The sequence below is a fragment of the Lolium perenne genome, chromosome 3 (assembly GCF_019359855.2).
Source record: "Lolium perenne isolate Kyuss_39 chromosome 3, Kyuss_2.0, whole genome shotgun sequence".
Classification (NCBI taxonomy): domain Eukaryota; kingdom Viridiplantae; phylum Streptophyta; class Magnoliopsida; order Poales; family Poaceae; genus Lolium; species Lolium perenne.
In genome coordinates this window covers 226,588,115-226,598,486 of record NC_067246.2, presented here as the reverse complement: position 1 = coordinate 226,598,486, position 10,372 = coordinate 226,588,115, and the positions used below count along the sequence as shown (strand labels likewise).

The following is a 10,372-nucleotide window of genomic DNA, read 5'->3' as shown; positions in this document are numbered from 1 at the left end:
GCTAAGACCAGTAATCTAGAATCTATTCTTTTAAAGAAAAGAATATTACCCACTCAACAAAGAGCAGAGTCGTTGTCGTGAATAGGATTCTTTCCACCCTTGGGAAGTAGGCTAGCATTTCTCTCATCGCCATTTATGGTTATGGCATGGTCTGGGGATTGACCCTAAAAGGACATTGATTTTATTAAAGGTGGAAATTTTGTGTTCACTCTTAAAAAGTTTATACCTTCCGATATGTATCCGATGGTACACATCCCTACGATGTTACACAAGCAAATAATTCAAATTCATCAACAAGAATCACATGGCAAAACATCAGCTGAACATCACCGGAGCACACCAATTTGCCTCCTCTCAGGGACTGCTAAATTGAGGTTGCCCCCGTGGCGACCTTCCGCGCTTGAGCCCACCTTTCTTCCCCGATTCCGGCCTCTCTCCCCCTTGTTATCGGTGCCGACGGTGGCCGACGGTAGGTGGGAGGCAGGCCCGGAGCTGTAGATATAGGTTCTTAGTTATGTTTCTCCCCATCAATAAATTAGATCTAGGGTTTGTGAAGAAGCATCACAAACCTTAGATATGTTTCTCTTGCAAATTCTAGGGTTTGTGAGGCTTCTTCTTCCTCTGTTCTTGAGAGCCATGAGAACTGAGTTCTAGCTCAGTGGCAAGGCAAGCGAGTGCGCAGCCAGCCCACCCGGGTTCGAATCCCCATCCGCGGTAATTTCGCAGGAGAGGCGAATAAACCGGGTCATCATCCATCCGCGTCCATCCGCGGAGAGAGTCTCATTCTACCTAACAACGTATAGCCAAGGGAGGGATCATTCCCCCGTTGGTCAACGTTTTTTTTTTTTTGTTCTTGAGAGCCATCTTTAATGCTAATATAATCTATGTGTTAAAAGGAAGTTGTTTCTGCTGAATAATGTGCCCAGCGGCTTTATTCCTATTGGATACAAACTGAAGGGGCTAACTGTAAAGTAAAAGGATCCTGACACGCGGGCTCTTCTGGTGCAATATGGGCCGCTTGACCCACCAGATTAATCACGACATATTAAAAGGACAGTCGCGTCAGAATCCTTAATGCCGCCTCCGTTTGAAGCTCTCAAAGATACAAGAGATAACACACGGCAGCGGCGCAAAGGGGGAGAGAAGAAGAGAACCTAAACACCTCCCTCTCCTCCTCCACGACTACCTTCCCCAACCCCATCGTCCCGAGCCAAACCTGACGAAGGCACCTGAAGCCATGGGCGACACCGCCGCGGCTGCGCCGACGAGGAAGTTCGGCAGGATCTGCGTCTTCTGCGGCAGCAACTCCGGCAACCGCGCGGTGTTCGGCGACGCCGCACTCGAGCTCGGCCAGGGCCTGGTAAGCAATGCGTTCCGCGTTCGAATGCCGATGATGCTCCTTATTGCAGGGCGACCGGAGCTCCCGCGTCAGCCCCGAAATTCGATCGCCTTGGCGCCGCCCAAGCCGGGCCGGACGCCGCCCTGCCTGTCTGGATTGGGTTATCGGTTCGTTGCTGTCGCGCGCGTTGACGGTGGGATTTCGTGGTGGGTTTTCCCGTTCTTGCAGGTGACGAGGGGGATCGATCTGGTCTACGGCGGCGGCAGCGTCGGGCTGATGGGCCTGATCGCGCAGACTGTTCTGGATGGCGGCTGCAGTGTCCTCGGGTAGGGTACCCCTGCGCATGAAAAAAAAAACAATCTTTTTTGTTCATTCCTTCCCACATGTGGCAGGGTCATGTTTCTCAATCTGCAATCTTCCTAATGCGGTAGCTCTCTCTTTGGTTACTCCTTTGCAGGGTGATTCCAAGAGCACTCATGCCCCTCGAGGTGCGTACCAATCTCTTATTCTCATCCTATGTTTTCTTCTCTCTTTTTTTGACGGTAACCTAGGTCTTCATCTTATTCTTCTTTGTGTATTCGTAGAATTAGAAATACCGATTGTAACGTCATTGTTAATCGTAAAGTCTAGACTCACCTCATTGGTTCATCCGGTAGGAGGTTTTGTCACGCACGCACGCAGCGAAGTAGTCCAACACTCTGCCAAAGTTTGTCACGATGTCCCCCAACACTTGCTGACAGATGGGCCATCTGAATCCTATCCCTTTGTTCGGCCCCGCCTGTCGGCGTCACGGGTTCTCGCCATCACCTGCTAGTGCTATCTATCTTCTTCTGGCCACCCACTCGCCATTTGATTCCTGTTGGCCAGACGGATTCACCTTTGTGTGTGGGGTTAGAATCAGGTGATCATTGAGGAATTGGGACTATAATAGGGCTGGAAATTGCAGGCCGTCAGTTTCAGGCTCGCTGCCATAGAAAAATGAACTGTCAGTTTAGACTTTTCGGCGGTACAACTTGGAGATATAAAAGATTGCTGCTCGGTGGATGTAATAATAGTGTTCAGTTTTCCACGAGGAGATCACAAGTTGAGGGGAGAAAAGTAAGCAACAAGGGCGAAATTGCCTTGTAAACTTACATACTATATGTTACTGTACATTGATGTGGAAGTACCACTGTCCACGCATTTTGTGAACTTTCTAGGATGGTGATAGGAGGAATCTGAAAATGATGTTCCTGCAACTATAGCCTAGTCCACTCATTGCCCTAACGAAACACCAAAATGTCCTCTTCCAGATATCTGGTGCAAGTGTTGGAAAAGTAAAGATTGTCTCCGACATGCATGAGAGAAAAGCTGAGATGGCACGACAGTCCGATGCATTCATTGCTCTTCCTGGTATGCACGATTCTGCATGTTTTTTCCTCAACCCTTTTTATAAAGAGCTGGTGTTTTGATTCGGCATCCTTACATGTTAAGGATGGGATAGTATCTCAATCCCACATGCTTAGGTGATTACTTTGTTGACATCAGGGGGCTATGGAACAATGGAAGAGTTATTAGAGATGATAACATGGTCGCAGCTTGGAATACACGACAAACCAGTGAGTATTAGCATATTGTCGGCTATGTCAATTGACAACAAGTATCTGCTACACCAGGGGCACTTCAAAAAACTAATTTACGGGGCACTCGTCATTGACTTACAACAGGTTGGCCTGCTAAATGTCGACGGTTACTATGATCCGTTGCTTGCGCTATTTGATAAGGGTGCGGCGGAAGGTTTTATTAAGGCCGATTGCAGGCAGATAATTGTGTCGGCGCCAACTGCCCATGAATTGCTGACGAAGATGGAGGTGAACTGACCTCATTATCCACTTTCAATACCTGCCATTCGATTTAAAACTCATAGGCTCGTTGACAAACACAGGGCCTTAACATTGTTATTGTTTGAATGATTCTCTTGATTATATTCAGCAATACACCCGTTCACACCTGGAGGTGGCCTCGCGCACAAGCTGGGAGATGACCGAGCTAGGCTATGGAAAAGCAGCAGCGGAGGAGGAGAAATAGCATGACTTGCTAATGTGAGGGATTGCAATAATCCTTCTCTTGCGTATTCTCCATTGTTGGTTGCCTTTCATGTAATCCTATACGTTCGATTGCAACTTAATCTGGTGAAGAAGTCTAAGATTGCGTATCATCACACTTCTAATGACAATGCACCCAGATCCACGGACGCATCTAGGGAGCGGCCGCGTGCCCATTTGTGTATCTGAGCGGGCGACTACAAAAGGAAGCATGCAAACTTTATCAGTGTGAACGCATGTCAGTTAGTTATGATTAGATACCATGCACGTTAATTTTTTTTTCCAGATATTTAAAATCATATAACTTTTGCACTAGATGTTAAAATTATGATTTGTTTTCACTTTTGAATTTCTCGCGGTGAGCACTTCAAAACTATATCTCATTTCTATGTATTTTGATGACTTTTTTCTGAAGCAACTTCTACGTGCGACAAAGCAATTATAATACGGAACAATGCAACTTTAGTTTGGGACGAAACAACTTTGCTGCACAAACGTAAATCTACACACAACGAAAGTTGCATCGCTCGACGCCAAAGTTGCTCAGCTATACATCAAAATTTATTCGGTAGACACCAAAGTTGCTCGCTAGAGTCAAAACTGGGCCGCATCACAAACCAAATTTGCTTGGTCGGGCGCCAAATTTGCTCTGCAGGATTCAAAAATTGCATCGTCAGACACCAAAGTTGCTCTATCTTTTTAGCAAGTTGCCTATTGCCTGCCATTGCAGCGAAGTTGCCTCTGACGCAGCGAACTTGCCTACTCGTTGCTGCAAAGTTGCCTACACTACCGAAAAGCATTATAGACAACTTAGCAATGATGAAAAGCAACAATTGCAACAAAGTTGCTAGGATGACTCGGCCGGCATCAGTGGGGGAATGACTGACTCGACCGACGTTGGGTGTTTCAGAAAGCAACGCTAGCTATGCCAGAGCCACCAAATGTGGGATGATGATACTTACAATTGTGCTAGTTAGTGGCGAGGGCTGGTATGGCTTGATCGGCAACATTGTTGTTGCGACCGACTAGGGTCAGACCTTGTGAACTACATCATGGGTGCATTAGGAGTTGTTGCTCGTATTGGTGGATTAGGAGTTGTTGCTGTGTTTTCGTTGCACACCAAAATTGCTTTTCCGCATACCAAAGTTGTTTTGCTGCACAATAAAGTTGCTCTATCGCGCATAAAAATTGCTTGTTAAATTTTTTTATCGAAACATATGAAAATGTGTTCTAGTTTCGAATCTCTCGTCGTGGGGATTTTAGAAGTGAAAACGGATTGTAATTTCGTCGCACGGATTAAAAGTTATAGTTTTTCAAAAAGATACATGTTATCAGCTACCCTACTATTTTTTTAACAGACCCACGGTTTAACAGTTGTCTTGTAGTGTGCCCGCCCAAGATTTCGGTTTGGCACGCGTCCGCCCGGAAGAATTCAGGCAGATCCACGCATGGTTATTTTGTTCGCCTTGCATATATGTCATGAAATAAGTTGCCTCAAAAAATACCAACCTGACAGTACTGGGGGTATGACTCGAACTGCGTTTCCAGCTCAAGTCATGCAGTAATATCGAAAACATTACAAATCCCAAACGAAAAATAAGAGGTCCTGGCAACAAAAATAAAAAAAGAGTAAAGTGTACTAGGGCTATTTGAGCAGTAACAGTTTCCGATCTCATTGACACTCATAATCAACAAAGTGCTAAAACATGCATGCGTAGGACAGACTGACAACAAAAAGGACTGAACAAATCACACCACATTGTTCCCAAGGCACATTAATTCTCAGAATTGTTATCAGGCAAATTTGCTCAATGAACTGATGAAAAAATTCTACATGATCAAGTTTCATTTTTCCAAATACAAGTTTTACCAGCTGATCTTGGCTGTCCAGAGACAGCAATTCTCATAGACATATAAATAATACAACAGACCCACGAACTCAAGAGGCGCCAGATTAACAAACTATAAAGACATTTACAGAACAACCACAATAAATTATGAGAGCTGAATTCCATGCGCCTCGGGCTGACGATTTATTTACTGAGTCCAGAGGACCATCACCTGGCAATAGCCCTTCACATCCTCCTCCTAATCATCTCCTGTGATCCAAAACTCAACAGGAAATGCTGTGCTTATCTTCAGATTATGATTTATACACGGCACATGTAGAAGTAGAATTCTTCAGTGCTACTAGTACTGAACCCTCTCATCGCCATCAAAATTAAGACCTTCAATACCTTTGAGAGCAGACTCGTAGTTCTTTGTGTTGGATGGGTGCCGCGCTGAAGAGGAGCGCTTTGGCTCTGCAGAATCTATTGGTGGGCTTCTCTGAGTACCTGAGGCCCTACGAAATGCCCCAGGGCTTGCATCAGTTGTGCGTGATCGTGAAGGCTCATAAGTATCACTTGCCATAGCATCCCGGCTACTTGAAACAGCAGCTCTTCTTGACGATCCACTTGACCGTCCCAAGAGATTTGAGCCAGATGTCTAGACAACATAAACAACCAAAAGTAAGAAACTGTGATTGCAGTCATCCATGAGAAAGTACAACCAACCAACTGAAAATCAAGAGATACTAAGGTTACAGAATCATAATACAAGCCCATAGAAAAACATAACACTTGCACGATTGCTTGAAGAATTCTTCAAGCCACATGACACGCTGATCGGGACACGCTTGAGTATCCAGCACTATTGATGTGCAATGTTGCACAATAACAGGGAAAGAGCAGTTTGTGAAGCGCTTTGTGGACAAGTTTTGGTAAATCAGAACGCAAGTTTATAAGAACCAAATCATGGAAGGAAAGTTGATTTATAAAGTTGACTAGCGCTCACATTGCTCCTCTCTTGCACTAGAAATTGAAAGAAAATATCTGCCCCTAATCTTGCAATCACAATATCAAGTCCATACAGCAAACAAAGAGGATTAGGGAGAAAACACACCGCAGGATCTTTAGAAATAGGGGCATCATTTCCTACAGGGGCTTTCTGCTTAGAAGAATTCCCCACACTTGCAATAGGGGGTGGTGGGGCACGGCGGCGGTCCATTGCTGACCAACCACTAATCCTCCCTTCAACGGCGCCTACATCGTAACAAATAGATAATTAGCATAGGTAAGAAGTCGAAACTATCAACTGTTCAAATACAAAAAAAAACCTCAATTTAGTCATAGAAGCAAAGGAATCTTGCAGTAACATTATAAGCCAATTACTTATCAATATCGACTCTAAAACAGTAATCATGTAATTTAGTCATAGAAGCAAAGGAACCATGCAAGAACTTTATTGTACATCAATTACTTATGAAGATTGACTGAAAAAAAGTAATACTCATATGGAACTGATCAAATGAATCAATTACCAGACTGACTATCATTCTGCAGTGCAGGTGGTGTCAACCCAGAAGGTCCTGCGCCATGGCCCTGTGGAATATTGGCAAGGCATAAATATTTTCCCACAGATAGCTACATACAAATACACAGATTTAGTTGATGGGTGCTTGAGGAAAGGACTCACCACAACACGAGGAGGAGCACTAGCAATCTGTGATTGCTGGTACTTCAGTATTGTCCAGTCAAATACATAATCAAACTGAAAACCTGCAAAGCATCATTCTGATCATGAACATATGCATAGATACTTCATAATCCTTTTTCATAATAGATGGAATCCTGTTGCACCCTACGTAGGAAAAATTACAGGTTCTCTTCAATAATAATAAAAAGAACCAACCTTCACGGATAAAGAGGTCACGGAAGAGTCGCTTAAGGTAGGAATAATCAGGCTTGTCATCAAACCGAAGCGAGCGGCAATAATGGAAATATGATGTGAACTCGGTAGGATACCCACGACATAAAGCCTGAAACAGAATGATAACATCATTAACAAGTTAACAACAGAATGCCAACACCCAGTACAGACGTTATTACTACAAGTGTGGAAGTACCTCAATTGATGTTGCAACTTTTTTCTCACTGATCTTCTCATACTTTTGCTTCTTTGTTCCTGCTTTCAGACCTTGCCAAGGTAGGCTGAAAGAAAACAGTGTTACATCTGATACATCAAATATGACACGTAATAAGAAATCCAACAATTAAACTAACCTTCCCCTTAGGAAGTACATGAGTACATATCCAAGAGATTCCAAGTCATCTCTTCGGCTTTGTTCTGATTGTTAGAAAAAAATGAAGATTGAAAGCAAATAGTCAGAAAAGAAGTGCGCAGGGCCAAGATGAATGATATTCCAGTGAACAGACCTAAGTCCAAACACATGGAAGTTATAACGTCAAAACAATCATGAACTGGTACAGTATCATTTCTCACCAATGCCAAGATGAGTGTTCACACTTGCATATCTTGCTGTCCCAGTCAAGTTCTTATTCTCTCTGCAATATTAAGATCAAAGTACATCACGAAAAAGAAAATAATATAACAAAAAAAATGCTCATGCTTATGCTTGCTTTGCTCATGCATAAGAAGAATGATATAGTAATGCCCCTTACCTGTATGGGATGTGTTGATGAGTTGAAGTATCCCTGTACTTTTTGGCAAGACCAAAGTCTATAACATATACCTGAAATTTTGTTAGAACAGACATTAAGTGGTGAATGAACACAAGAAACTGGATCAACAAAACTAAACTGATTACTACAAGCTACATTGCTACCTACCTGATTAGCTCGCCTACCAAGGCCCATGAGAAAATTATCTGGCTTGATGTCTCGATGCAGAAAAGACTTGGAATGGACAAACTCCACTCGATTTATCTACAAGTGGGAGAACACAGATCACATATAATTCATAGTCTAGGAAAATGCAAGAAGAAATCCAGGATAAAAAGTATAAAAATGTGGAAGAAGAAAGCTTAATGAATACATGACAAAAATGAGAAGACCAGTGAAAATGTGTCTGTGCACTGTGCACAAGTGCACGTGTGGGTACTAATAGGTGAAGCTGAGGTCCATGAAAAATTAGTGAAGTCTGTGCAAAAGTGTATGTGTGGGTACTAATAAGTGATGCTGAGGTCCATGAAAATTTAGTGAAGGGTAGGTATGGAGAGCGAATTCCTTAATATATACAAAAAAAAATGCACGAAGGCTTTGAGATGGAAAAGCGTTATTAAACTATTGGAGTATGCGCACCATCTGATCGGCAAGCATAAGTACAGTCTTAAGAGACAATTTTCTGCTGCAAAAGTTAAATAGATCCTCCAGGCTTGGCCCCAGCAAATCCATAACCAAGACGTTGTAGTCTCCTTCGACACCAAACCATCTGACATTTGGTATTCCAGCTGCCACAACCCACAAGAGAGATAGTCAGACCACACTTGTTGTATCACAGATCCTAATAAAATGTGCACTATGTATAGCTTCCGTACTTCCTCCTTGTAAAATCCTGTAAATCTTTGATTCATAGAGCAACTGAGGATGTTTTGTCTTTACATTTTCCTGCATGAGAAATGGTGATCAAATGTCAACTGTCAATCGAGATGGATAATCTGCATTCCAATGCTTTATAAATGTAATAAGCTAGTATGATCAAGATTTATGTTGCATCTACGGGCAATGCCCTCTATTTGTAGATTATAACACCAGCCAACACAGGAAGTAGCAGCATATTTTCGGGAAATATCAAGTTCCCGATTCTCGTTCCTCCCCTGGTTCATTGTATCTCCAATTCAGTTCATTCATTACCATCATCCAATACCCAGCAGCTTTATCTTACTTACCAATCAGCGATGCGATGATTAACTAAACACCTATCAAGTCCAACCAAGTCAACCACAGCGCTTAAGCCCAGGGGAGGCATTGACTAATCAACTAACCAAACTGATTCGAACTACAGCGGCTAATCGAAAGAGCGGTGCATCTGAGAGCAACTCAAAAGTATGAATTGCTCTGAGAAGAGCAGCATATATTAAGTCCACAATCTGACCAACCACAGCACCTATCAAGTCCACAACTGGAACTAAGGAGCAGGCTAAACCGGCACCCGTACTCAGCAGAGCATCAGAACGTAGCACGACAAAGCCGGCACTTGGACAAAGATCCAAGCAGTCCATCCCCAGGAACAGAGCACGTACCAGCTTAATCGCGACCTCCTCGTTCGTCTGGATATTGGTCCCTGCGCGCAAAATGGAAAGAAAAAAAAAAGGAACCGCGTCACAAACCGATCAAGGACCTACAAAATCCCCCGCAAAGAAAAGGGGAATCCGACCGAAATTCCGGGCACAAGAAGCAGCCCGCACCGAGATAGATCTCCCCGAAGGAGCCGCTCCCGATCTTGCGGCCGAGCCGGAACTTGTTCCCAACCCGCGGCTCCATCCCCGCCGTCGAAAAATTCCACCAGAGCTCGGAAGCTTCCTTCCACCAAGCACCGGCCGAAGAAGAAGAAGAAAGAAGGGCTAAAAGAACGCGCTTTTCCTGGCCCGGAAACCTGGCGGCGGGGGAGCTCCGCTCAGATCGGCGCGGGGCTGGAGCCGCGAGACAGGAGCGGGCGGAGGCTGGCTACCTAGGGTTCGGGACGGGAGGGGAGGCGGCGGCCATGGCCGTGTGGGGCGGCGCTGCGGATAGTTTTCTCGGGGGAAGTTGGGCAAGTAGACGAAGCAAAGCAGGAGGAAATGGAAAAGGAAAAGGACCAGTTTGGCCTCCCGGCTCTATCTATATCTATCTAGGTTTTTTTTTTCTTCGCATTTCAGTCCTCGCTTTGACGCTTTCGCTGTCGCTCGGTCCACCCCTGTGTATTTTTCAGCCCTTTTTGCGATTTTGCTCTGGGTACTCGGCCGTAGCTCTCTCTCGCCTTCCTTTTTGGACTAAACGGAGTACGGCTACATTAGTCACAAGCTTAAGCAAGAAGCACGATCAATGATAATGTTGCTCCCAACTTAACACGCGTACTCAATGCTTAACCTGAAAGGCGACTGTCACAGTATGGGCTAAGATTGTCATAA

At 44.3% G+C, this 10,372-nt stretch overlaps 2 protein-coding genes across 2 annotated transcripts; one reads left to right on the top strand and one right to left on the bottom strand.

Annotated features, from left to right (window-relative positions):
• Positions 1 to 1,075: 1,075 nt before the first annotated feature.
• LOC127343552 (probable cytokinin riboside 5'-monophosphate phosphoribohydrolase LOGL1) lies at positions 1,076 to 3,536 on the top strand. Its single transcript, XM_051369680.2, has 7 exons — positions 1,076 to 1,360; positions 1,568 to 1,665; positions 1,797 to 1,827; positions 2,632 to 2,731; positions 2,867 to 2,937; positions 3,046 to 3,189; positions 3,311 to 3,536. Exons 1-7 carry the CDS (start codon positions 1,238 to 1,240, stop codon positions 3,404 to 3,406), a joined length of 663 nt encoding a protein of 220 aa, XP_051225640.1. The 5' UTR covers positions 1,076 to 1,237; the 3' UTR covers positions 3,407 to 3,536.
• A 1,628-nt stretch (positions 3,537 to 5,164) lies between these two features.
• On the bottom strand, positions 5,165 to 10,038 carry LOC127343551 (casein kinase 1-like protein 2). The gene is made up of 14 exons (XM_051369678.1): positions 9,671 to 10,038; positions 9,506 to 9,546; positions 8,801 to 8,870; positions 8,565 to 8,713; positions 8,094 to 8,189; positions 7,926 to 7,996; positions 7,747 to 7,808; positions 7,527 to 7,590; positions 7,370 to 7,454; positions 7,156 to 7,282; positions 6,940 to 7,022; positions 6,785 to 6,845; positions 6,367 to 6,506; positions 5,165 to 5,910 (listed from the first exon to the last, which is right to left on the bottom strand). Exons 1-14 carry the CDS (start codon positions 9,744 to 9,746, stop codon positions 5,614 to 5,616), a joined length of 1,422 nt encoding a protein of 473 aa, XP_051225638.1. The 5' UTR covers positions 9,747 to 10,038; the 3' UTR covers positions 5,165 to 5,613.
• Between the last annotated feature and the right edge of the window lie 334 nt (positions 10,039 to 10,372).

Bases quoted from the DNA above. Each gene is read 5' to 3' on its own strand.
- LOC127343551 (XM_051369678.1), bottom strand. From the start codon at position 9,746: ATGGAGCCGCGGGTTGGGAACAAGTTCCGGCTCGGCCGCAAGATCGGG. The intron at 7,455-7,526 runs GTTAGTTTAATT...GTTTTCTTTCAG, and splicing joins ATGTACTTCCTAAGGGGAAG to CCTACCTTGGCAAGGTCTGA. The intron at 6,507-6,784 runs GTAATTGATTCA...GTTACGATGTAG, and splicing joins GCAGAATGATAGTCAGTCTG to GCGCCGTTGAAGGGAGGATT.
- LOC127343552 (XM_051369680.2), top strand. From the start codon at position 1,238: ATGGGCGACACCGCCGCGGCTGCGCCGACGAGGAAGTTCGGCAGGATC. The intron at 1,666-1,796 runs GTAGGGTACCCC...ACTCCTTTGCAG, and splicing joins GGCGGCTGCAGTGTCCTCGG to GGTGATTCCAAGAGCACTCA. The intron at 3,190-3,310 runs GTGAACTGACCT...GATTATATTCAG, and splicing joins AATTGCTGACGAAGATGGAG to CAATACACCCGTTCACACCT.